The sequence below is a fragment of the Scyliorhinus torazame genome, chromosome 11 (assembly GCF_047496885.1).
Source record: "Scyliorhinus torazame isolate Kashiwa2021f chromosome 11, sScyTor2.1, whole genome shotgun sequence".
NCBI lineage: Eukaryota > Metazoa > Chordata > Chondrichthyes > Carcharhiniformes > Scyliorhinidae > Scyliorhinus > Scyliorhinus torazame.
The window spans coordinates 164223102-164250383 of NC_092717.1; the positions used below are offsets into that span (position 1 = coordinate 164223102).

The following is a 27282-nucleotide window of genomic DNA, read 5'->3' on the forward strand; positions in this document are numbered from 1 at the left end:
TTTGTCAAAACACATTTTCCGTGGATCTGGACCAGACCAGACCAGGTAAGGATGACAGATTTCCTTCCCGAAAGGACATTAGTGAACCAGATGAGTTTTTACAACAATCAACAAGGGTTTCATGGTCATCATTAGACTTTTAATTCTAGATTTTTATTGAATTCCTATTCTACCATCTGCCCGAGTGGGATTCGAACCCAGGTCCCCAGAGCATTACCCTGGATCACTGGATTATTAGTCCACTGACAATACTACTATGCCACCGCCTCTCCCTCCCTCCTTTCCCCTCTGTGTGCCTTTGTGAGACCTTGCCTTTTTCTCCCTCACTCCTTGCACAGCCCCCTTTCCACCTTTTCTTCATCAGGTCACACACCGCCAGCCCCTGCCCTCCCGTCTTAGCCAATCACTGGTTGGACTCCGGACCTTTGTTGCGGTGGTTGTATGCATCCCACAGCACAGTCCTACCAGATAGACACTGGCGTGTGACACCGGGGGGGCAAAGAGACCCCTGTACTCCCCAAACCCAAATGCAGTACTGATCTGAGATGGTGACAAAGGAGAGTCCATGGGCACAGCAACACAGTGCTGTCCATGAAGACCAGCTCGGCATGGCGATGGAGACAGGAACCAGTCTGCCCTGGCAGAGTGGTGAACAGCACAACACAATGGCAGAAGGTTTTGCAGTCGCCCTGCAGTCTGTCGCAAACTGAGGACTGCCACACTTGGGTTTGAGTCCGACGTGATGTCCCATTGGCATCGCACAAAATTGGAAGGCCTGATCTAATGCTGATGGACAGCTGTTTTAATGCGCATTCATGAGATGCAAATTGCATTTGTGCCACCTGCCAGCAGGAAGACCGACCCGCCGTTGGGAGAATTGCAACTTGATTTTACACAGTCAGGTTTCTGACTTTTTGCCTCTCACTAGATTCTCTGCGCCCACCTGCCACCAAATTGCGCTGCGGGTAGTTTGGGAGCATTCCACCCTGTATTCTTGTATTGTTGGTGCAAAAATATTTTGGCCAAATTTTAGTTCAACATTCACCTGTACCATTTAGCTTTTACTTGCCTGCTCCAACTTAGCTGAAGTGTGAACTGATAACCTTGTTGTTCCCATCATGCTGTTATCTAACCTTGATGAAGAAAAGGCCCAAGTGTGCGTATTTCCTTAGCAAGGGAGTTCAGGAAATGAGAGGAATGACAAAGAAATAGAGGGAAAATACAAATTCCTTAACAAGGGGATAAAAGAAACCAAGGAAAAGTAATAAAAAAATTAAGTTTAAAATTTGGGAGTTTTGAAATCTTCAAAAGCAACTATGTACAGGAATGAGAATGAACATTTACAATGTTCCCTTTCTGCCCCAGCTTACTGATTGAACATAAGAACTAGGAGCAGGAGTAGGCCATCTGGCCCCTCGGGCCTGCTCCACCATTCAATGAGATCATGGCTGATCTTTTGTGGACTCAGCTCCACTTTCTGGCCCGAACACCATAACCCTTAATCCCTTTATTCTTCAAAAAACTATCTTTATCTTAAAAACATTTAATGAAGGAGCCTCTACTGCTTCACTGGGCAAGGAATTCCATAGATTCACAACCCTTTGGGTGAAGAAGTTCCTCCTAAACTCAGTCCTAAATCTACTTCCCCTTATTTTGAGGCTATGCCCCCTAGTTCTGCTTTCACCCGCCAGTGTAAACAACCTGCCCGCATCTATCCTATCTATTCCTTTCATAATTTTATATGTTTCTATAAGATCCCCCCCTCATCCTTCTAAATTCCAATGAGTACAGTCCCAGTCTACTCAACCTCCCCTCGTAATCCAACCCCTTCAGCTCTGGGATTAACCTAGTGAATCTCCTCTGCACACCCTCCAGTGCCAGTATGCCCTTTCTCAGGTAAGGAGACCAAAACTGAACACAATACTCCAGGTGTGGCCTCACTAACACCTTATACAATTGCAGCATAACCTCCCTAGTCTTAAACTCCATCCCTCTAGCAATGAAGGACAACATTCCATTTGCCTTCTTAATCACCTGTTGCACCTGTAAACCAACATTTTGCGACTCATGCACTAGCACACCCAGGTCTCTCTGCACAGCAGCATGTTTTAACATTTTACCATTTAAATAATAATCCCTTTTGCTGATTGGCATTACATTTGCAATTTCTATTACTGTTCTTTTAGAAATTTACGGAAAAATCCAGCAAATTCCTTAGGTGCAAGATGCTATTTGTTTAAGGCAAATAGTGGAATCACTTACATTAACTAACAGGTTCTGGTGATTCTTAACTCACAGTGCATCTCTGTACCTCAAAACCTGCTTTCAGATTTATGCACTAAAAACGAGAGTATTGTTAAGTCTTGTTTTTTCCAGTGAGGCATGGTCTGTTTACTTTAGCAGCAACCATTTTGTTAAATATTTTGTGTAAATTGGCTTTAGATCGATAGTGTCCAATATAAAACTAGTATCTGGATGAATTCATGTTAAACTTTTTGTTTGCTTAGTAACTTGGGGTATATTTATTTTTTAGATTGAGCGCACAGAAAGAGTTAATAACTGCCTCTCTCCAAAATTCTCAAAGAAGTTCCTGGTGGATTACTACTTTGAGCAGGTTCAAAAATTGAAATTTGGAATTTATGATATTGACAACAAAACCATTGACTTGAAGGATGATGACTTCTTGGGATATTTTGAATGCACCCTGGGACAAGTAAGTACAATGTTTTTGTTATAATTCCATGTCCCAAATACCCTGGGAGCATTGTTGCAAATCTGGGTCATTCACTTATCAAGAAAAAAATTGTACTCTCGCTGGAATTCAGAACATTTTTTAGAAGATCAAACTTGATATATCCTTGCCACAACCAGATTTTTTAACCCACTTTTGACCCAAGTTAAACGACTATGATGAAGGTGCAAATGCCATATTTATAGAACCTCATTTATTTCTGTTTATTTCTTGAGCTTTGGTAAGCAACCGCCAAAGTTGTACTTTCTTAATTGTAAACTTCCTGATTATTGAAGTGATTATCACAAATAGTACAATAACTTAATTCACGAATCCTATTTGGATATGCAGTGCATGAGTTCAGCGTCATCATCTTGTAGCCTTAACTGGGATGAAAATAATATAATTCACTCCATTTAGGATTACAGTTTCAAGTGCTAACTACATGTAGCCTCTTTTTTTGCGTAGGTGTGTAATTGATAGATTTCTATGTGCAAAAGGACTTTGTTTAAAAAAAGAAAAATGTATTTTGGAAATAGTTGCACTCTGGGTCATTGTTGATCTGGTCTGTAATGAACTGTAATATCATTGGACGAGTAACCCAGAGGTCCAAGCTAATGTTTTGCTGGCATGAGTACTGTACGAACATATGAACATACGAAATAGAAGCAGAAGTAGGCCTTTCGGCCCCTCAAACTTGTGTTTCACAATAGTGACTGACCATAAACCGTTATTTGGGTTACTTAAAGAAGATATCGCCTCTGCCTGGATTCGACTTTGGGCATTAACATTCTCGACGTATGAATACACCTTAGAGCATCGGCCCCAGAGTCCGGATCACTAACGCTGATGCTTTCAGTTGTCTCCCATTACCCATAATGTATTACCCCCACCAGTGCCAGAACAAATTGTAATGGCTTTAAACGTCTGAGAAACGCTGCCAGTATCTGCAAAACAACTTGGCTGCAAAGGGACCCTATACTATCAAATGTCAAGAGTATGATGTTAAGCTGGGGTTTCAATGTTTTAAGTTTTAGAGGTCAAGAAACCTCATTTGGTTCAAAAAAGATGAGTTAAGCTATGAAGAAGGTGTAATCCTTTGGGGATCACGGGTGGTTGTTCCCAATCCCAGGAGATGATTATTGTAAAAAGAATTACGTAGTGCCCACCTGGGAATATCAAAAATGAAAATATTGGCAAGAAGCTACGTGTGGTGGCCCAGCATTGACGCTGAAATAACAGACATAACTATGTGACCCATGTCAAGAACAGTGGAACTTAACTGTTGCTGCCCTTCTTCTAAGCCTATGGGAATGGCCTGGTAGGCCTTGGGTAATAGTACACATTGACTTTGTAGGCCCTTTCAAGGGCTTAATGTTTCTTTTATTAATGGATGCACACTGTGTTGCTCTTTTTAGCCTTAGTTTTATTACCTCTGATTATGTCACCTTTGCTCACGAGTCGCCAGGTATCTTTCTGATACCGCCACGTGGTTCAAGCTCTAGTTATGATTAATAAGACAGCACACCGCTTAGTAAGATTGAAATCAACGGTCATTTATTATATACAACAATTAATGCTTACACAATAATCCTACTATCTATATAGAAACCTATCACTACTGGCCAATACTTAACTTTAGGAAGGGCCCACCAGGTCAGGGAAACGAATGGCTTATCGAATCGGATCTGGCCCGCGGGATTCAAAAGGCTGATACGGGTCGACGGCTAGGAATCTTTATCGGGTAGCGATCGCTGGAGTCAAACTTGCGATTCTTTTCTGAAGGTTCTTGCGAAGGCTGCGAGCAGGTGAAGAAGGGAGAGAGAGAGCGATCTGAACTTGGCCCCTCACTTTATAGGGCCCAGGGGCTTCCCGCCTCCTGGGGCGGCCCTTGACCCTGAGTCCCAAGTGATTGGACTTGTTCCCAATCACTGGGTTTGATATGTCCAATAACATCGATCGGGGGGTGGTCGTTCACCTGTCTTTGTTTCGGCCACTGCTGGCGCCGAGAGGTCTGGCCCGGCATTCGATTGCTAATATGTTGCAATTGTTCCCGGGGATAGCCGATTAAACTGCAGATGTCTGTGTTGATGTGCTGCTAATAGTCTTGAGTATCGATCTGGGCCGACTTCCCCAGAGCCGAATACGCTATTCTGTCTGCAGCTGTCCGTTTGTGTCCTGTTGGCTGCTTTTCCTATCAGCCTTTTCGGTTAGCCATTTTAAATCGGGTTTTGGACAAATTAATAGGGAATCAGCCATTTTAGGTGGCTACAGTCCCTCCTTGTGATCCTAATGCGAAGCGTGAAGGATCACATAAATTTTGTCCTTTCCGTTCCCTGACTGGGGGGGGACACCTCCTACATGGCCACTACTCTGACCCTAGCTATGCACAAAAATCTACCTAAACAATTCTTGAGGGCGCTATGTCAGGCAGGGGCATGTATCTACAAAATAAAAACTTGGAACCTCTAATTTTACCCAAATACACTCAGCAAGCATTGCATCATTCTATCTCTCTAAAACATACAACAACAATCATAACATTCCATGTATTCTTTCCTGGCTTGGCAGTCAAGCTCAGGATCATACATTTTTTTTTTCATGAAAGTTTGTACATCTTTTTATTTACAGGAAAACGCAAGTGCTTGTTCTTTATTTTTGTATTATAGGTCGCGGGGGTCTGGGGTCTGGTCATACCCGAACATAGGGGATTGGATCCGATATACCGGGGTTCGAGCGCGGTACGCTCTCCTTCTCCACTTGCGGAGGCGCATAGTCTGTACTGCACAGCAGAGTATGGCCAACACTAATAGTGCTTCAATAACGTACGACAGGGAGTACCAGGTTATGAACTTGGCACACCAGGATAATGCAGCGTGGCTGGTGACTGGGCCCTCGGTACTGCGGGGCAGTGAAACATTAACGGCAGGGAGGTTTGGAGTAATGGGGTCTGCGTTCCCGCGCAACCAAATGTTCATCAAAAGAGTTTTGAGCACGATGAAAGAAGTCCTCATGGCTGTCCTCTTTCCTTTTCCTTCTTGTGTTCTTTGTTTTCTCCGGTCCTGGAGCCTCTGGAGTTCTGTAAAACAAGCATAGTATCTGTAACTTCCTTGGTTTAATATCCAGTGTGTTAGTGTGTCTGTCCTTCTTGGGGCCAATTAAACCCTGATAATTGGTCACTATATGTGACTCCCCCATTTATTTTTTCAAAACAAATGTTAGGACACGGCACACTTCCCAATGGTGGACCAGTGCTAAGTTTATCATCCAAATGTTCCTGGATGTAAATAGCATGAGGCAGCAACCCAAGGGTCGCCTAAATAAATAAAACTGTTTTTGAAAGGAAAAGGTCGAATGGGGTGCGTATGGGCTGCGACGGGTAAGATTTGGATGGAGTCCCCGGGTAGGACAGCTACCAATACCGTATCTCCCCTACCCAAATGTTTTTGACCAACGGGGGGGTCCCCAGGCAGGGCGGGTCTCAAGCCGTTTCTCCACTGCCTGAGCAACCGAGAAGAACGGGCAAAAATGTAGTCATCATGGTGGGGTTGCTGCTGTGAGTCTCCCGTCAAATCAGAAGAGCAGTTACAATCGGGCGCCTGATACCCGAACAAGTATCAGCTGAAAAGCTAGTTCCTCTGAACAAGCGTCTGGTCTGTTGACCAGGTATCTGCAGATAAGTTGGTTCCGCTGAACAAGCGTCTGGCAGCGGTGGGTCTCTGAGGCAAGTCCTCAGAGGTTTCGGCAGAACGGACGTGTGAGAAAAATTCTCCTGTCGGACGAACAACACTTAAATAAACATACAAATAACATAAAACATCCTGCAGGTTCCATCAGGAAGGACAACACTTTTCACCAAGTGTCTCCTTTAAATCATCATGTGGACACCTCAGTTCTCTGTTGCGAACAGGGTCGCAAAGGGGTTGGCGGATTGGGGGTCTGACTCGGGGTCGTCCCCTTCTCCCGGGTGCCAAATTCTGGAGTGAATTAGTGTTGAGAGGGCTGCGTGGTATGAGTTGGGGTTGCTCTCGTCGTTGTGGACGAGTCTGTAGGAGATGTCGCGGTGCCAATGGCGTTCGTCAAGTTGTGTGGGGATAAAGTCGGGGTCGTCCGTGTGGTTCGGTGGTTGGTGGTGTGGTTTGTTTAAGAAAGTGATGAGGAAGGGATCACTGGAGTCGAACTCGGAGTCGCTGGGAGTAGGGAGGCGTGCTGTGGCTGTCGTCAGAGTCACAGTCGCTGTCTCTGCTGCTGCAGTCTGTGGGCGTTCCGGGGCGGAGTGCCAAGTTTGTGGGTGGAGTCGGGGGCGAGTCCGTGTCTGGGCTGGACGTGGAGGGGGTTGGTCTGGTCACGTTGGCTGTGGGCGGGGTTTGGTCTGCTGCGTCAAGCATGACGTGGTGGGCATGGTTTGACTGTGCTCCATAAGCCTTTAGCTGGTTTATGTGAAACCACGCAGTCTTACCATTTTGGTATTTGATTTTATATACCGATGGGCTTACTTTATCCGTAATGGAGTACGGATCCGAGTATTTCGGAGACAGAAATGTGCTGGGGTTATACACAGACAACATCACTTGTTGTCCTATATTATACTCCGTAGCATGTACTGCCTTATCAAAACAGGCATTGCTCTGTTTTCTTTTAGTACCCAGTTTAACAGCGGCTGCTAACTGAGCCGTTTTTACATTTACAAGTAATTGTTCAATGGCTTTCTCGTAGGTGAGAGTCGTAACTTCAGGGCTGGTCAGGTCTAAACCCAACAAGTACTCTGTCCCTTTCATGGGGCGTCCGGTCATGAGGGTGTGTGGGGTGTAACCTGTGGAAGTAGAAACAGTGTTACGCAAAAACATCAGCGCAAAGGGGAGGACAGAATCCCAAGTGGTGTTGTTCTGCTGGACCATTTTTCTAAGGGTGGTTTTTAGGGTCCGATTCATGCGCTCCACTATACCACTCGATTGAGGGTGGTACGCAATGTAAAATTTTTGGGTTATGCCAAATATCGTGAGGACATTCTGCATGACCCGTCCCGTAAAGTGAGAATCTTGGTCCGATTCAATACCGCGGGGGAGTCCCCATCTTGGAAAAATGTGGTGGGTTAGGATTTTGGCGGTGGTTTTCGCGGTGTTGGTGCGGGCTGGAAATGCTTCCACCCACTTTGTAAAAGTGTCTATGACCACCAGAACATATTTAAAGCCATTCCTGCAAGGGGGCAATGGACCTATAAAATCGATCTGGAGGTTAGTCCAGGGGCCGTTAACTGAGATGTGCCTTTTTGGCATATCTATCTGGGTTGTTCTGAGCGCAGATAAGGCAATTCTCAATGTAATGGGATGCATCCTCTTTGAGATTAGGCCACCAACAATGGTGTGTTCGATTTCGTGGTGTCCATGACCATCATGGAATAAACAGATTATTTGGTTCCTATCCTGCTCAAGAACTACATAAAGGGTGTCCTTTAGCACCACACCGTCATGTGTGGTTATTGTATTTCTGTACCTCTCGTATGAGGCTGGAAACTTCCCTTTCACGATTTCAGTGAGAGCGCTATCCTGCTTCTGGGCCTCTACTAGATCTTCGATCCTAGTCTGCGTGAACTGCACTCACTGGCGCACTCACTGGGGCGCTCTCGGGGGACTTCCAAAAGTACCCATGCCTGGATCCTGCCTTAGCCAGTGCGTCGGCTTTTACATTTCCGGGGGGGGAGGAGTGATGGTGGCTGCGGACTTTTATAATGCCAAAGGTCCGGTTCTTGGCTTTTTTCAAAATATGGCGGAGTAATGGGGCTGAGGGGAGGGGTTTCCCATCCGCGGAAACAAATCCTCTCGTTTCCCAGAGGGGCAGAAATTCGGTGAGGCTGTTGCAGATTGTCTGAATATATGTCTGCTGGGCTGGGGAAGGAATCTGGGTGCTCTACAATGTAAGCGATGGCCGCAAGCTCTGCTGCCTGCACGCCTAAGTGTCCGGGTAATTTTAATGCGATTTCCTCGAGGGCACGTCCCTGCGCGTCCTCCACATAAATCCCACAACCTGTTATGCGTTGCAAAATCCAGGACTGTGGAAGATCCATCCACATAGATCCTAATGGGATCACACGTGTCCGGGTGAGGGGGGTTCTGAGATGGAGTGGCTAGATTTCTGGGGGGTGTTTTGGCTATAAAAGGGCCTGTACTATGGTGGGGCGAGATGATTTCACACTCATGGGGGGTTCCGGGGTACTGTAGATTGTCCGCTAAGTATGTGTGTGTTTTGGTCCGTTTGACTGTGATGTCCCGTCCTTGTAAGAGAAGGGTCCACCTAGCAGCGCGGATTTGGCTGACGGTACCGTCTTTAAGTCGTCCGTCGAGTAAAAGTTGGGTGGGGGTGTGCTCGGTCAAAATGGTGATGGGGTTCAGTCCGGTAATGTATGAAAAGTACTGGACTGCCCAGAAAACTGTGAGCAGGTGCCTCGCACAGGCTGAGAATCCCTGCTCCACAGCATCTAAAATTCGGGAGGCATAAGCCACGGGTCTTAACTGGTCGTGCCGTTCCTGCAGGAGCACGGCTGAAAGGGTGCGGTCCGTGGTCGCTACCTCTATTGCGTATGGGGAAAGCGGGTCGGGAACTTGTAGTGCGGGGGTGGCGATGAGCACCTGTTTTAATGATTCCACAGCATCCGTATGCTGCGGAAGCCATTCCCAGGGGGCTCCTTTCTTTAGGAGGTCTGAGAGGGGCGCTGCCTTGCTGGCGAAACCGTCAATGTGGTTTCGGCAGTAGCCAACCAGTCCTAAAAACGACCAGAGGGCTGAAACGTGTTGGGGAAGGGGCAATTTAGCGATCGAGTCAATTCTTTTGTGCTCGATCTCGCGTTTGCCGTGTGTGATAACCGTACCCAAATATACCACTTTCTCTTCCAATATCTGGGCCTTTTTGGGGTTTACTTTACAGCCAATGGAATGTAGTAATTCCAGGAGTTCGGACAGAAGCTCTGTGGTAGTATGTATTAGGGGTCATGTGGGACTGGAAGCCCCAATGTCATTGGCTGACAGATCCCGGGTCCTGGTTGGCCGTTGACCTCTAGCTCCGCCCTGAAGGCGGAATATAAGAAGCCGGAGTCCTCCCCCGCAGGCCATTCTATTATCGAGCTGCGGGGGAACAGACACGCTTAATAAAGCCTCATCGACTTCACTCTATTCGTCTCACGGAGTCTTTGTGCGCTACAATTTATTAAGCGTGCCTAAAAAGGACTATGGAGCTCAGGATCATCCCGGAATGCCTGAGGATCAGCCCCCACGCAGTGAACGTGGCAGCAGCCTTCAAGCACTGGCAGACTTGTTTCGAGGCCTACCTCAGAACGGCCACCGGCCGGGTCACAGAAGACCAAAAACTACAGGTCCTGCACTCGAGGTTAAGCACGGAGATTTTCTCCCTCATCGAAGACGCGGAGGATTTCCAGACGGCGTTCGCAGCACTGAAAAGTCTCTATGTCCGCCCAGTTAACCAAATCTACGCTCGCTACCAGCTCGCGACGAGACGGCAAAGTCCCGGAGAATCGATGGACGAATTCTACGCCGCGCTGCTGATTTTGGGACGAGCCTGCAGCTGCCCTTCGGTGAACGCAAATGAACACACGGACATGTTAATGCGCGATGCTTTTGTGGCAGGTATGAATTCCTCCCAAATCCGCCAAAGACTTCTAGAAAAAGAGTCGCTAGGACTCTCAGAGGCACGGGCCATAGCAGCCTCCCTAGATGTGGCCGCGCGTAATACCCGCGCCTACGGCCCCGACCGTGCGGCAGCCCATTGGGCTCCGTACGTACCCGTCGCGACAAACCCACCCCCCCCCCCCCCCCCCCCCGGACACCCCACAGGCTTGCGCGGTCCAAACGCCAAGTCGCACCGGGGGCGCCCGCTGCTATTTCTGCGGCCAGGCGAAACACTCCCGGCAGCGCTGCCCGGCCCGCGCAGCAATCTGCAAGAGCTGCGGGAAAAAGGGCCATTTCGCGGTAGTGTGCCGGTCCCGCGAGGTCGCCGCTGTCCCGGGAGACCAGGGAGCCCTGCAAGCCGCTTACGCTCCCCAACCCCCCCCAGCGCCCCATGTACGACCCGCAGGCGCAGCCGCTCTGGGTCCCGACCACCGTGGCCCCGGGAGAACAGGCAGCCCTGCACGCCGCTTACGCTCCCCAACCCCCCCCCCCCCCCGTCCCCACGTATGACCCGCCGGCGCTACCAATTTGGGTCCTGACCACCGCTGTCCCCAGAGATGAGGGAGCCCCGCGCGGTCCTAACGCTCCCCAATCCCCCCAGCGCCCCATGTGCGACCCGCAGACGCCGCCATTTTGAGTCCCGGCCACCATGAGGGGAGGAAGGGCGCCGCCATCTTGGACCACCCCAGACCTGTACGACGCGTGGGGGCGGCCATTTTGTCCACCCCCGCCGCCATCTTGTGACCCCCAGCCATGTGCGATGTATGGGGGCAGCCATTTTGTTCATCCCCGACGCCATCTTGGACGGCAACAACGGACCCCAGTGTCGACGGCTCCACGGGGTTCGAGGAAGACGCTCCACTACTACAACCACGTCTCGCTTCAATTACGCTCGATCAAGCTCGGCCCCGGACACTCCAGACGACGACGACAACGGTGCTAATAAACGGGCACGAGACACCATGCGTAGTCGACTCCGGGAGCACGGAGAGCTTTATCCACCCCGACACGGTAAGACGCTGTTCCTTGACCACCTATCCCAGCGCACAAAAGATTTCCCTAGCTGCAGGATCCCACTCCGTACAGATCCAAGGTTTCTGCATAGTTACCCTAACGGTGCAGGGGAGGGAGTTCAAAAACTACAAACTACACGATCTTCCCCAACTCTGCGCCCCCACATTACTGGGATTAGATTTCCAGTGCAATCTACAGAGCCTTACGTTCAAATTCGGCGGCCCAATACCCCCACTCACTATCTGCGGCCTCGCAACCCTCAAGGTGCAACCCCCGTCCTTGTTTGCGAACCTCACCCCGGATTGCAAACCCGTCGCCACTAGGAGCAGACGGTACAGCGCCCAGGACCGGACCTTCATTTGGTCCGAAGTCCAGCGGCTACTAAAGGAAGGCATAATCCAGGCCAGCACTCCCTGGAGAGCACAGGTGGTAGTAGTGAAGACAGGGGAGAAACAAAGGATGGTCATAGACTATAGTCAGACCATCAATAGGTACACCCAACTAGACGCGTACCCTCTCCCCCGCATATCCGACATGGTCAATCGGATTGCCCAATATAAAGTCTTCTCCACCGTGGACCTCAAGTCCGCCTACCATCAGCTCCCCATCCGCCCAAGTGACCGCAAGTACACAGCCTTCGAGGCAGACGGGCGATTATACCATTTCCTAAGGGTCCCATTTGGCGTCACAAACGGGGTCTCGGTCTTCCAACGGGAGATGGACCGAATGGTTGATCAACATGGGTTGCGGGCCACGTTCCCGTATCTCGACAATGTAACCATCTGCGGCCACGACCAGCAGGACCACGACGCCAACCTCCAAAAATTCCTCCAGACCGCCAAAGCCTTGAACCTCGCGTACAACGAGGACAAGTGCGTTTTTAGCACAAACCGGCTAGCCATTCTGGGCTACGTAGTGCGCAACGGGATAATAGGCCCCGACCCCGAACGTATGCGCGCCCTCATGGAATTTCCCCTCCCGCACTGCTCAAAAGCCCTGAAACGCTGCCTGGGTTTTTTTTCATACTATGCCCAGTGGGTCCCCCAGTACGCCGACAAGGCCCGCCCCCTAATACAGACCACGACCTTCCCTCTGTCGACAGAGGCTTCCCAGGCCTTCAGCCGCATCAAAGCGGATATCGCAAAGGCCACGATGCGCGCCATCGACGAGTCCCTCCCCTTCCAGGTCGAGAGCGACGCCTCCGATGTAGCTCTAGCGGCCACCCTTAACCAAGCGGGCAGACCCGTGGCCTTTTTCTCCCGAACCCTCCACGCTTCAGAAATCCGCCACTCCTCAGTGGAAAAGGAAGCCCAAGCCATAGTGGAAGCTGTGCGACATTGGAGGCATTACCTGGCCGGCAGGAGATTCACTCTCCTCACCGACCAACGGTCGGTAGCCTTCATGTTCGATAATGCACTGCGGGGCAAAATCAAAAACGACAAGATCTTAAGGTGGAGGATCGAGCTCTCCACCTTCAACTACGAGATCTTGTATCGTCCCGGAAAGCTGAACGAGCCGTCCGATGCCCTATCCCGCGGCACGTGCCAACGCACAAATTAACCGCCTCCAAACCCTCCATGAGGACCTCTGCCACCCGGGGGTCACTCGGTTTTTCCACTTTATCAAGTCCCGCAACCTCCCATACTCTTTAGAGGAGGTCCGTACCGTCACAAGTGACTGCCACATCTGCGCGGAATGCAAACCGCATTTTTTCTGGCCGGATGGTGCGCACCTGATTAAGGCTTCCCGCCCCTTTGAACGCCTTAGTCTGGATTTCAAAGGGCCCCTCCCCCCCCACCGACCGCAACACATACTTCCTTAATGTGGTGGACGAATACTCCCGCTTCCCATTCGCCATTCCCTGCTCTGACATGACCGCGGCCACAGTCATTAAAGCCCTGAACACCATCTTCACACTGTTCGGTTGCCCCGCATACGTCCACAGCGACAGGGGGTCCTCTTTCATGAGTGACGAGCTGCGCCAGTTCCTGCTCAGCAAGGGCATAGCCTCAAGCAGGACGACCAGCTACAACCCCCGGGGGAAAGGGCAAGTAGAGAGGGAGAACGGCACGGTCTGGAAGACCGTCCTACTGGCCCTACGGTCCAGGGACCTCCCAGTTTCACGGTGGCAGGAGGTCCTCCCGGACGCTCTCCACTCCATCCGGTCGCTATTATGTACGAGCACTAATCAAACGCCTCATGAGCGTCTCCTTGTCTTCCCGAGGAGGTCCTCCTCTGGAACGTCGCTGCCGACCTGGCTGGCGGCCCCAGGACCCATCTTGCTCCGAAAGCATGTGCGGGCACACAAGGTGGACCCGTTGGTCGAAAGGGTTCACCTCCTCCACGCGAACCCGCAGTACTGCGGGATCTGGCGCCCGCCGGCAACACACACACACCCCCCGACACCATTCACCCAACCCCCCCCTTCCTGCCACCGCCGCACCCCGCGACCGCCCCCTTCCCAGGAGGATCGGTTCCCCTCCCCTCAGGCCCGACCAAGAATAAAGCCCAAGCTGAAACCGTAAGGCTCCCGGAGACGACAACACCGGTACAAGCACCACCACCACCACCGGGGCCGAGGCGATCGACACGGACGACCAGACCGCCCGACCGACTCGTGGCGTCGATCTAAATCAATATATGGACTTTTCACAAGAACATTTTGCTTTTCTCCCGATACCTTCTGTAAATAGTTGAAACAGGACAAAATTGTACATACTGTATTGCCATATGAATGTTTTCCTCCCAGGACCAGCCCTGTAAACCCTTACCACCATGCGAAGCATCACCCCGCTGGGTTCATTTTTGACAAAGGGTGAATGTGGTAGTATGTATTAGAGGTCATGTGGGACTGGAAGCCCTAATGTCATTGGCTGACAGATCCCGGGTCCTGGTTGGCCGTTGACCTCTAGCTCCGCCCTGAAGGCGGAGTATAAGAAGCCGGAGTCCTCCCCCGCAGGCCATTCTACTATCGAGCTGCGGGGGAACAGACACGCTTAATAAAGCCTCATCGACTTCACTCTATTCGTCTCACGGAGTCTTTGTGCGCTACAAGCTCAATGTGCTCTTCCTTCGTGTCTGTCTGCAGTAGTAGATCGTCTACATACTGTACCAGACATTCGGGGCGAGAAAATTTTGCTAGTCCATTTGCCAGCTGTCGGTGGAAAATGGAGGGGGAGTTGTGGAAGCCTTGTGGCAGGCATGTCCATGTGTACTGCTGCGCTCTGAAAGTGAAGGCAAATTTATGCTGGCACGCCTTTGCCAATGGAATGGACCAGAACTCATTACTGACGTCCAAAACCGTGAAATATCGGGCATGGAGTCCCTGTTGGAGCATGGTCTCGGGACTTGTTGCAACGGTGGGGGCTGCTACGGGGGTGACTTTATTGAGCTCCCGATAATCAATGGTCAAGCGCCATGATCCGTCGGGCTTCCTTACTGGCCAAATCGGGGCATTATTAGTTGAGGCTACCGACCTTAGGACGCCCTGCTCTAATAAACCTTCTATAACCTTTAGGATTTCTCCCTCTGCTTCTCGGGGAAATCTGTACTGTTTTGGGGGTCTAGGGTCCGGTCCGGTTATCTGTACGGAACCGGTCATCCGTCCACAGTCGTGTTTGTGGGTTGCGAATGATGCCCTGTTTTTTTTGCAGGACTGCCCTAACCTGTCGGTCCGTGCTGAGTGTGGTGGGGTTGAACCAAAACGCGCCTACTGCGCTAATTTTGTTCATATCCCCTATATTGAGCATTGCGGGGGCTCTAGCGGATTACGCCATCTTCCAGACACACTGGTTGACTGGATCGAAAGATAGGTGGTGAGAATTCATGAAGTCGATCCCCAAAATGTGCTCTGCTGTTGGGGGCAGGTCGACTAACACCACGGGGTGTTTTGTATTAATGGTGCCGATTTGGATGGGTACAGGGGTTGTGATATGTCCCTGTTGTGAGTGGCCTGTGAAGCCGCTGAGGGTGATAGTGGCTGTGGTGGGCCACGTGTCCTTACCAAGGGTGGAGGAATTTAAGGTTGTGCGGGACCCTCCTGTGCCCCAGAGAAGCTCGATCGGCTGTCCCCTAACCTTTGCTGCGACTACGGGTCGTCCTGACCTATCCCACAGGGTATCGCAGACCCAGCTGGGGGAGCCTATACACCGTCAGTCCGTTCCGGTCAAGTCTGTCTGATCGGACTGGGCGCAAACGCTATGTATGGGTTCTGTTTTTTTCTTATTGAGAGTGCCTGTCTGTTGGGCTCTCTGTGGCTTTTTAGGGGCCTTGCATTCTTTGGCAAAATGTCTCAACTGTCCGCAATTGTAGCATTCTTGCGTTTTGCTGGGGGTCTGCTCTTTCCCTCGTTTACCCAGGAGGGGTTGTGAAGAGTGGTTCTTACTGCCTGCACGTCTGCGGCGGCTTGTTTTTCCTCGGGGGTTCTAGCTGCGGGTTTACTGTGAGCCGCTTGTTCCCAAACGCGGGACAATCTTTTGACCACCCACTTCTCATTATGAGCCTCCTCCGAGGGGTCATAATTACTACAGGCATTCTGTCCTGCTTCCGTGGCATGGGAGATAAGGGTGCGGGTCCATTTGGCCATATTGTCTGCGGACAAATGGGCACGGTCTACGTTACCGAAAACAGCTTCAAAGTGAATCCACAAGCGTCCTGCGAACGCTGTGGGGTGTTCAGACTTTTTCTGTCTGCACTTATTTAGGCCATCTACGGGGTCGCCCCGGTTATACCCGATCGCATCTAGGATCGCGGTATGCATTTCTGCCAGGGTGCCTCCTCCTACATTCTGTGGGTCGGGAAGGACTGCTGCGACCGATGGGTCTAAGCTGAGGACTGTGAGCTTTACCTCCTCTTTCTCATCCAGGCCGTACATGGTCGCCTGGTGTTTGACGGTGGCAAAGAAATGGTGTGGGTCTGAAGCGGGGAGGAATGGTTTGATTTTAGCACACGCGTCCCGTAATTGGGTCACTGTGAGGGGGGTGGAATATAAGACTTCCGCCTCGTCTGCTGTGGTGGTGCGGCGGGTTGTTACAGGGTTCATGGGAGCCTGAACTACCTGCTGTGTGGGTGGTGGGGGTGCTCTCCTCCTTTGGGGCTTTCCCTGCGCACATGTTCCCTGAACATATCTCTGCGCTGTCTCTTGCAGTTCTTCCCAATCAGGGCCGTTTTCCTGTTCTAAACTTTCCCCAAAGGTGTCTTGGAATCCCTTTTGGACAGAAAGCATTGCTTGCAGGTCTGCAATTTGCTTTCGGCACTTCGCATGGTCTAAGGTACTTTACCTTTGTTCCGTGGTTGCAGCGTGGAGCGCTCTCAAGGCTGCCTTGAGATCACTACACTGCTTCTGTAGCGCCTCCACCTGCTTCTCTGTCTCTTTCTTAACCAGAACGGCACGCTGCGTGTCCTGATAAGCCTTCTCATACTGGGATTGAAAACTGCTTAAATGCGCCAGACAAGACTGGTGACCCCGTTTGGCATCAGCCACCTCTTCGTCCTTGGCTTCTAACTGCCTTTTCAATTCCAGGTTCTCTTTTTCCATCTCGCGTACATCGATTTTACTCATATGATGTATGCCTTCTATTTCTTTTCGGAGCGTCCTGACGACCTCATCTGTGCCTCGCAATTGTGCCATGCAGGACATGATTGCCATCGGCGTGCGCGCTTTCGCTAAGCTTTTCTTATGGATTTCACTCATGTTCTCCCACCAAGTATGCCCTATACTTCCGGGACCTGAGTCGTCATTATTACAGAAACCGCTCCACACGGGCCATCCTTTGCCCTGCAGAAAATTGCGAATTTCCACTTCCCAAATGGGACACTGTCCCACTTTAATGCTGCTGATCGGTGCGAACGCAAATTCTTCGGGGTTCATGAGGCGTTGCATTGCCTGCATGGCCATCTCTCTTATCTGCTCGCTACGTTCAAATTTGGAACAGGGGGCTAAGGTGGTGTCGTAGATGCGGGTACGGCTTGCGCTGATTTCCGAAAATACCGACTGCCGACAGTTTTGACGCAACAAAAATCTGTCAGTTTTACCTTATAACCCTGTTAGTTATGCATGCATACACACACTTCCGAATTGTGAATTATTAACCAGAACCGCTTGAACACTTGTGTTTTTTTTTGTTTCCGATTGGACTTCTAATTCAAATTGTTGGGGTTCTCCCGGAGTGGTTTTTCACTTCTATGTCGGGTCCCGGCGGAGTCGTCAATTATATTGCTCTTTTTAGCCTTAGTTTTATTACCTCTGATTGTGTCACCTTTGCTCACGAGTCGCCAGGTATCTTTCTGATACCGCCACGTGGTTCAAGCTCGAGTTATGATTAACAAGTCAGCACACCGCTTAGTAAGATTGAAATCAACGGTCATTTATTATATACAACAATTAATGCTTACACAATAATCCTACTATCTATATAGAAACCTATCACTACTGGCCAATACTTAACTTTAGGAAGGGCCCACCAGGTCAGGGAAACGAATGGCTTATCCAATCGGATCTGGCCCGCGGGATTCAAAAGGCTGATACGGGTCGACGGCTAGGAATCTTTATCGGGTAGCGATCGCTGGAGTCAAACTTACGGTTCTTTGCTGAAGGTTCTTGCGAAGGCTGCGAGCAGGTGAAGAAGGGAGAGAGAGAGCAATCTGAACTTAGCCCCTCACTTTATAGGGCCCAGGGGCTTCCCGCCTCCCGGGGCGGCCCTTGACCCTGAGTCCCAAGTGATTGGACTTGTTCCCAATCACTGGGTTCGATATGTCCAATAACATCGATCGGGGGGTGGTCGTTCACCTGTCTTTGTTTCGGCCACTGCAGGCGCCGAGAGGTCTGGCCCGGCATTCGATTGCTAATATGTTGCAATTGTTCCCGGGAATAGCCGATTAAACTGCAGATGTCTGGGTTGATGTGCTGCTAATAGTCTTGAGTATCGATCTGGGCCGACTTCCCCAGAGCCGAATACGCTATTCTGTCTGCAGCTGTCCGTTTGTGTCCTGTTGGCTGCTTTTCCCATCAGCCTTTTCGGTTAGCCATTTTAAATCGGGTTTTGGCCAAATTAATAGGGAATCAGCCATTTTAGGTGGCTACAACTGCAAATGGACAGATGTACATCAGATGAAGTCAACTACCTCCTACGCCATGTGGCTGGCCTAGTAAGGGCTATGGCTAGTCGGCGGGGGAGGGGGGCGGGTAGCCCCCTGATCCGGCTGATAACCTGGAATGTAAGGGGACTGAATGGGCCGGTCAAGCGGGCTCGGGTGTTGCGCGCACCTGAAGGGGCTGAAGGCGGATGTGGCCATGCTTCAGGAGACGCACCTGTGGGTGGCAGATCAGGTAAGATTGAGGAAGGGGTGGGTAGTGCAGGTGTTTCATTCGGGTTTGATGCAAAAAATCGGGGGGTGGCGATCTTGGTGGGGAAGAGAGTGTCGTTCGAGGTGTCGAGCATTGTGGCAGACAATGGCGGTAGGTATGTGATGGTAAGTGGCAAGCTGCAGGGGGAGCGGGTGGTGTTGGTCAATGTATACGCCCCGAATTGGGACGATGCGGGGTTCGTGCGGCGTATGCTGGGCTGAATTCCGGACCTGGAGCCTGATAATGGGGGGGGGGGGAATTTCAACACTCTGCTGGACCCGGCACAGGATCGCTCTAGGTCTGGACGGGCAGGAGGCCGGCGGCGGCCAAGGTGCTGAGGGGGTTCATGAACCAGATGGGAGGGGTGGACCCATGGAGGTTTGCGAGGCCGGGGGCCAGGGAATTTTCATTCTTCTCCCTTGTCCACAAGGCCTACTCCCGGATTGACTTTTTTGTCATGAGCAGGGCGCTGATTCCGAGGGTGGAGGATACGGAGTACTCGGCGATAGCCATTTCTGATCATGCTCCACACTGGGTGGACCTCGAGTTGGGGGAGGAGAGGCTGTGGCGCCTAGAGGTGGGGTTGCTGGCGGACGAGGAGGTGAGCGGGCGGGTCCGGGGGTGTATAGAGAGGTACCTCGAGGCAAATGACAATGGGGAGGTGCAAGTAGGGGTGGTCTGGGAGGCGCTGAAGGCGGTGGTCAGAGGAGAGCTGATCTCCATTAGGGCACACAAGGAAAGGGGGGAGAGGAGAGAGAGGGAGAGGTTGGTGGGGAGATGGTGAGGGTGGACAGGAGGTACGCGGAGGCCCCGGAGGAGGGATTGCTTCGGGAGCGGCGTAGCCTCCAGGCCGAGTTCGATTTGTTGACTACCAGGAAGGCGGAGGCGCAGTGGAGGAAGGCGCAGGGGGCGGTATATGAATATGGAGACAGGCGAGCCAGATACTGGCGCACCAGCTTTGGAAGCGAGATGCAGCTAGGGAGATTGGTGGAGTTATGGATGGAGGAGAGAGCATGGTGCGAAGTGCGGTGGGTATATTTGGGGTCTTCAGGGACTTCTACGAGGAAATGTACTGGTCTGAGCCCCCACTGGAGGAGGAAGGGATGGGTCGCTTCCTGGACCGGCTGAGGTTTCCGAGGGTGGAGAAGGGGCAGGTGGCGGGGTTGGGGGCGCCGGTAGGGTTGGAGGAGTTGGTCAAAGGGATAGGGAACACGCAGGCGGGTAAGGCAACGGGGCCGGATGGGTTCCCGGTTGAATTTTACAAGAAGTATTCGGATCTGCTGGGCCCGCTGTTGGTAAGGATCTTCAATGAGGCAAGGGAAGGGGGGGTCTCTGCCTCTGACGAAGTCTACAGCGCTGATTTCCCTGATCCTGAAGCGGGACAAGGAACCAATACAGTGTGGGTCATGTAGGCCGATCTCACTTCTAAATGCAGATGCAAAGTTGCTGGCAAAGATTTTGGACTTGAGGATAGAGGACTGTGTGCCGCAGGTCACACACGAGGATCAGACTGGGTACGTGAAAGGGAGGCAGTTGAATACTAATGTACGGAGGCTCTTGAATGTTATAATGATGCCGGCGATGGAAGGGGAGGCGGAGATAGTGGTGGCGATGGAGGCGGAGAAGGCCTTTGATGGGGTGGATTTGGGGTACCTGTGGGAGGTGTTGAAAAGTTTCGGGTTCGGGGAGGGGTTCGTCAGGTGGGTGAGGCTGCTATATGAGGCCCCGGTGGCGAGTGAGGCCACGAACAGGAGGAGGTAAGAGTATTTCCGGCTACACCGGGGGATAAGGCAGGGGTGACCCTGTCCTCCCTACTCTTTGCGCTGGCGATTGAACCCCTGGTCATGGTGTTGAGGGTGTCGAGTAACTGGAGGGGGCTGGTGCGGGGTAGGGAGGAGCATCGGGTGTCGCTCTATGTGGATGATTTGCTGCTTTATGTGGCGGACCCGGTGGGGGGAATGCTGGAGGTAATGAGGATCCTTAGGGAGTTTGGAGATTTCTCCAGGTACAAACTTGCTCTTCCCCATATTGAGTTGTTCGTGGTGCACCCAGGGGACCAGGAGAGGGGGATTGGTGAGCTCCCGCTAAAAAGGGCGGAGAGGAGTTTCAGGTACCTGGGGGTCCAGGTGGCTAGGAGCTGGGGGGCCCTACATAATCTTAACTTCACGAGGCTGATGGAGCAGATGGAGGAGGAGTTTAAGAGGTGGGACGTGCTGCCACACTCCCTGGCGGGTAGGGTGCAGTCAGTTAAAATGACGGTGCTCCCGAGGTTTTTGTTCCTGTTCCAATGCCTCCCCATCCTGATCCCTAAGGCCTTCTTCAGGCGGATTAACAGGAGCGTTATGGGGTTTGTGTGGGCGCAGAAGACCCCGAGGGTGAGAAGGGTGTTCCTGGAGCAGTGCAGGGATGGGGGGGTGTTGGCGCTGCCTAACCTCTGTGGGTATTATTAGGCCGCCAACGTGGCGATGGTGCGTAAGTGGGTGATGGAGGGGGATGAGGCGGCATGGAAGAGGCTGGAGATGGCGTCCTGTGGGGCACGAGCCTGGAGGCGCTGGTGATGGCGCCGCTGCCGCTTCCTCCAACGAGGTATACCACGAGCCCGGTGGTGGCGGCTACCCTCAAAATGTGGGGGCAATGGAGACGTCACAGGGGGGAGGTGGGGGCCTCGGTGTGGTCCCCGATTCGGGGGAACCACCGGTTTGTCCCGGGGAGGATGGACGGAGGGTTTCTGAGCTGGCACAGGGTAGGTATTAGAAGGATGGGGGACCTGTTTGTGGACGGGAAGTTTGCGAGCCTTGGTGAGCTGGAGGAGACGTTCGGGCTCTCCCCGGGGAACACCTTCAGATATATGCAGGTAAGGGCGTTTGTTCGGCGGCAGGTGGTGGAGTTCCCACTGTTGCCGCCACGCAGGGTCCAGGACAGGGTGCTGTCGGGGGTGTGGGTTGGAGAGGGGAGGATCTCGGCAACGTATCAGGTGATGCAGGAGGAGGAGGAGGCTTCGGTGGAGGAGCTAAAGGGTAAGTGGGAGGAGGAGTTGGGCGAGGAGATCGACGAGGGGACGTGGGCGGATACCCTGGGGAGGGTGAACTCTTCCTCCTTTTGCGCGAGGCTCAGCCTCATACAATTTAAGGTGCTGCATAAGGCTCACATGACCGGGGCAAGGGTAAGCCAGTTCTTTGGGTGCGAGGACAGGTGTGTTAGGTGCTCAGGGAGCCCAGCAAACCACACACACATGTTCTGGGCGTGCCCAGCGCTGGAGGACTTTTGGAAGGGTGTAGCGAGGACGGTGTCGAGGGTGGTAGGTTCCAGGGTCAAGCCGGGCTGGGGGCTCACAATATTTGGGGTGGCAGAGGAGCCGGGAGTGCAGGAGGCGAAAGAGGCCGGAATTCTGGCCTTTGCGTCCCTGGTAGCCCGGCGAAAGATTCTTCTTCAGTGGAAGGATGCGAGGCCCCCAAGCGTGGAATCCTGGATCAACGATATGGCGGGGTTTATTAAATTGGAGAGGGTGAAATTTGCCTTAAGGGGATCGGTGCAAGGGTTCTTCAGGCGGTGGTAACCGTTCCTAGACTTCCTGGCAGAACGTTAGAAGATGGTCAGCAGCAGCTAGTGTGTGGGGGGGGGGGGGGGGGGGGGTCGTTTTTCTTGAGTGGGCATGTATATTTGCCTTTGTGTTGATGAAGGCTGATAATTTATTATTTATGTATAGTGGGGTGGGTGGGGGGTTTGTTCTTTTCTTTCTGTATTTTATTGTTGATATTTTGTGAAAATTTGAACAAAAAATGTTCTGCGTACAGCTCAGACAGGTCATGCCATACATGAAAAGAAAATACATAGGGCAAACATAAAATACACAATGTAAATACAAAGACACGGACATTAGTTGAAACATACAGGAGTGTACTACTAGTCAGTAGAGAAGATGTGTGAAGAGATCAGATCAGTCCATAAGAGGGTGGTTTAGGAGTCTGGTATATAGCAGGGAAGAAGCTGTTTTTGAGTCTGTTCGTGTGTGTTTTCAGACTTTTGTATTTCCTGCCCGATGGAAGAAGTTGGAAGAGTGAATAAGCCGGGTGGGAGGGGTCTTTGATTTTGCAGCCCGCTTTCCCCAGGCAGGGGGAGGTGAAGATGGAGTCAATGGATGGGAGGCGGGTTTGTGTGATGGACTGGGTGGTGTTCACGACTCTCTGTAGTTTCTTACGATCTTGGGCTGAGCAGTTGCCATACCAGGCTGTGATGCAGCCAGATAGGATGCTTTCTATGATGCATCTGTAAAAGTTGGTAAGAGTCAATGTGGACATGCCGAATTTCCTTAGTTTCCTGAGGAAGTATAGGCGCTGCTGTGCTTTCTTGGTGGTAGCGCCGACGTGGATGAACCAGGACAGATTGCTGGTGATCTGCGTACCCAGGAAATTGAAGCGGTCAACCATCTCATCTCCACCTCGGCCCCATTGATGCAGACAGGGTTGTGTACAATACTTTGCTTCCTGAAGGCAATGACCAGCTTTTTAGTTTTGCTGACGTTGAGGGACAGATTGTTGTCGTTACACCACTCCACTAGGTTATCTATCTCCCTCCTGTATTCTGACTCATCATTGTTCGAGATCCGACCCACTACAGTTGGGTCGTCAGCAAACTTGTAGATGGCCCGATTGGCTGGCCCAAGTGAGACAACCTCCAAGGAGACCCCCAACCTGTGATACTTTCACTCTCTCAATACAGAAGGAAGTCCCCTGTTAGACTGGGATATTGATATTGACATCTCTAGGCATTAGGGGACCTGAGGGGGGAAGGATGTCGCGGCAATTCTTGGAGACCACATGACTTCTCGTACAATAGGATCGCGTGCTGCTTAAAGGAGAGCGAGGGTTTCAACCCTATAGTTTCTTGCCTGGACATGAAACGTGTAGTAGGCGTATGAATTATAATCCTACGAGTAATGATAATTGGAGAGGATTCTTCGAGACAGGATTTACGCCCATTTGGAAGCAACTGGATGTATTAGTGAGATGCAGCATGGTTTTGTGAAGGGGAGGTCGTGTCTTACTAACTTGATCGAGTTTTTCGAGGAAGTGACAAAATGGTTGATGAAGGTAGGGCAGTGGATGTTGTCTACTTGGACTTCAGTAAGGCCTTTGAAAGGTTCCTCATGGCAGACTGGTACAGAAGGTGAAGTCACACGGAATCAGAAGTGAGCTGGCCAGATGGATACAGAACTGGCTCGGTCTTGGAAGACAGAGGGTAGCAGTGGAAGTGTGCTTTCTGAATGGAGGAATGGTGGTGTTCCACAGGGATCAGTTCTGGGACCTTTCCTGTTTGTAGTATATATAAATGATTTGAGGAAAATGTAACAGGTCTGAAGTTTGTGGATGACACAAAGGTTGTGGATAGCAATGAGGACTGTCAGAGGATATAGATCAGTTGGAGTCTTGGGTGGAAAGGTGGCAGGTGGAGTTTAATCTGGACAAATGTGAGGTAATGCATTTTGGAGGGTCTAATAGAGGTGGGAAATAGGCGAGCAGGTGGAGAAGATCAAGGAGAAATGGGAAGCGGAGTTGGGAGGGGAGATCAATTGGGGAGTATGGAGTGAGGCACTGTGTAGAGTAAACAGGACCGACCCCCTCTTATGCAAGGATGAGCCTGATGCAGTTTAAGGTGGTGCACAGGGTGCATATGACTCGGGCGAGAATGAGTGGGTTCTTTCAGGGGGTAGCAGACGGGTGTGAGAGGTGTGGGCGTGGCCAGCGAATCACACGCACATGTTGTGGGGTTGCGAAATATTGGGAAGATGGTGGGAATGTTCGCAGTCTTAGCCAGGATAGTGGAGGAGGGAGTGGACCCGGACTCTTTGGTGGCGATATTTGGGGTTTCAGAGAAGCCGGAGCTCATGGGGAGGAGGAAGGCCGATGTCTTGGCCTTCACCTCTCTGATTGCATGGCGGCGAATTTTGCTGGAGTGGCGGTCGGCATCGCCATCGGGGGTAGGGGCTTGGTTGGATGACCTGTACGACTTCCTGCGATTAGAGAAGTTAAAGTATGAGTTAAGGGCCTCTTCCGGGGGGGGTTTGAGGAAAGGTGGGTGATGTTTGTGACCGTGTTTGAGGGGCTGTTTGTTCGTCGTTTTAGGGGGGGGGGGGGGGTGAAAAAGGGGAAAAATCTGTACAGACTGTATAGTTGATTGTTGGGAAGTATGTTTCTCCGGGTGTTTATTTGCAGTAACCTGTTTTGATATATATTTGTAATAAAATGCATTTTAACAAAAATACATGTGGGAAACAAACAGTAAATGGTAGAACCCTTAAGAGTATTGACAGGCAGAGGGATCTGGGTGTACAGGTCCACATGTCTCTTAAAATGGCAAAGCAGTTGCAGAAGGTAGCCAAGAAGGCAAAAGGCATGCTTGCCTTCATCGGCTGGGGCACGAGTATAAAAATTGGCAAGTCATGCTGCAGCTGTATAGAACCTTAGTTAGGCCATACTTGAAATATAGTGTTCAATTCTGGTCGCCATACTATCAGAAGGATGTGGAGGCTTTGGAAAGGATACAGAAGAGATTTACCAGGATGTTGCCTGGTATGGAGAGCATTAGCTATGAGGAGAAGTTGGATAAACTCCGTTTGTTCTCACTGGAACGATGAAGGTTGAGGGGTGACCTGATAGAAGTCTACAACATTATGAGGGGCACCAACAGACTGGATAGTCAGAAGCTTTTTCCCAGGGTGGAAGAGTCAATTACTAGGGGACATAGGTTTAAGATGCGAGGGGCAAGTTTTGTACACAAGAGGGTATTGGTTCCTGGAGCTTGCTGCCGGAGGAGGTGGTAGAAGCAGGTGCGATAGTGATATTTAAGGGGCGTCTTGACAAATACATGAATAAAATGGGAATAGAGGGATACAGACCCTGGAAGTGTAGAAGGTTTTAGGTAAGACGAACAGCATGGTCGGTGCAAGCATGGAGGGCTGAAGGGCCTGTTCCTTTGTCAAAGAGGTAGGTTGAAGGAACTGTCTTAAAGGAACAGAGCGAGATAGAGGGAGGAAACTTTAGAGAGAGAATTCCAGTGTTTAGAGCACTGACAGCTGAAGGCACGGTATCGAAAATGGAGCAATGAAATGCCAGAAGCCAAAATTGAACGACAGCAGAGATTTCCGATGATTGTAGGGCTGGAGTGAGTTAGAGATATGGAGAAGCGAGGCCTCGGAGTGACTTGAAAACAAGAATGGAAATTTTGAAATTCAGGCGCTGCCAGAGTGGGAACCGAGCACAAGGGTGATGGATGAATGGGACTTGATACGAGTTAAAATAAGTTTTGGATGAGTTCTTTACTCGGGGTGCAAGGTGGCAGGTTGGCCAGGAGAGCATTAGAATAGTCAAGGCTGGAGATAAAATACAGCACGGAATGAGGGTTTCCACAACCGATGAGCTGAGGCAGATAGAAATAAATAACTGAAGAAAATTTAAATATACATTTTGAAATGCGATATTAGCTCTGTTTTAATGTGGTTTCCTCCCATTACATGTAGGAGTATAAATGTCTGTTTATTCAATATGCTACTTAACACTCTCACTTTTTAGGTACGGTTTGATTATGAATTTGACTGTTAACAGTTTGTGCGAATTCGAGACTCCCGGCTGGCCATTTTTAAGTTCAGGTTCTGCTTCTTACTTATTGGTTATGTCAGTGAGTAAATGAATAATGCAGATTGGGTAGGTCCTAAATGCCAATTTTTCCTGATTAATTTATATAATCTGGGGCATTGTTTAGCTCCAGAAAATTACATTTGTTGATCATTTTGGAGTTCGGAATACCCGATGAGAACACACACAAAATGGTGCGCAGCAGTGGTTCAAAATGTGATCGAAACATAGGAAATAGAATCAGGAGGAGGCAATACAGCCCTTCGAACCTGTTCCACGGAAGGGGCCATTCGGCCCTTTGAGCCTGCTCCGCCATTTATTATGATCATGGCTGAAGGGGCAGCACGGTGGCGCAGTGGGTAGCACTGCTGCCTCATGGCGCTGAGGTCCCAGATTCGATCCCGGCTCTGGGTCACTGTCCGTGGGGAGTTTACGCATTCTCCCTGTGTTTGCGTGGGTTTCACACCCACAACCCAAAGATGTGCAGGGTAGGTGGATTGGGCGCGCTGAATTGCCCCTTAATTGGAACAAAATGAATTGGGTACTCTAAATTTATATATTTTTTAAATGATCATGGCTGATGATCAAGTTCAACCTTGATAGCACCTTGCAGCATGCCGTCACTTTAAGGCATATTACAACAGATCACACAGGCAACTGACTCTGAACAGATTCTTTTATTTCTCCTTTCAAATGTTCCTTAAAACATATGCAGACTTTGGTTCTAAAAACTAGCAGTACTCTGAATTAAAATGAGGGAACAAATTATAAAAATAGTGAAAATATGGTTTGGCGAATTCTAACCTTAGATCAGTTAACACAAAAATGAAGGTGTCCTATGTGTTCATTATCTTTTTAAAACAATGTTTTCACTTCGCCCAA

General features: G+C 50.7%; 1 protein-coding gene across 2 annotated transcripts in view; it reads left to right on the top strand.

Annotated features, from left to right (window-relative positions):
* LOC140385622 (copine-3-like) overlaps window positions 1-27282 on the top strand; it is a 122900-nt gene that overhangs the window by 39892 nt on the left and 55726 nt on the right. For both annotated transcript variants that reach the window (XM_072467955.1, XM_072467954.1), the window contains exon 3: window positions 2534-2713. In XM_072467955.1, the coding sequence (XP_072324056.1) occupies window positions 2534-2713 (180 nt within the window). The remainder of the gene's footprint in view (window positions 1-2533; window positions 2714-27282) is intronic.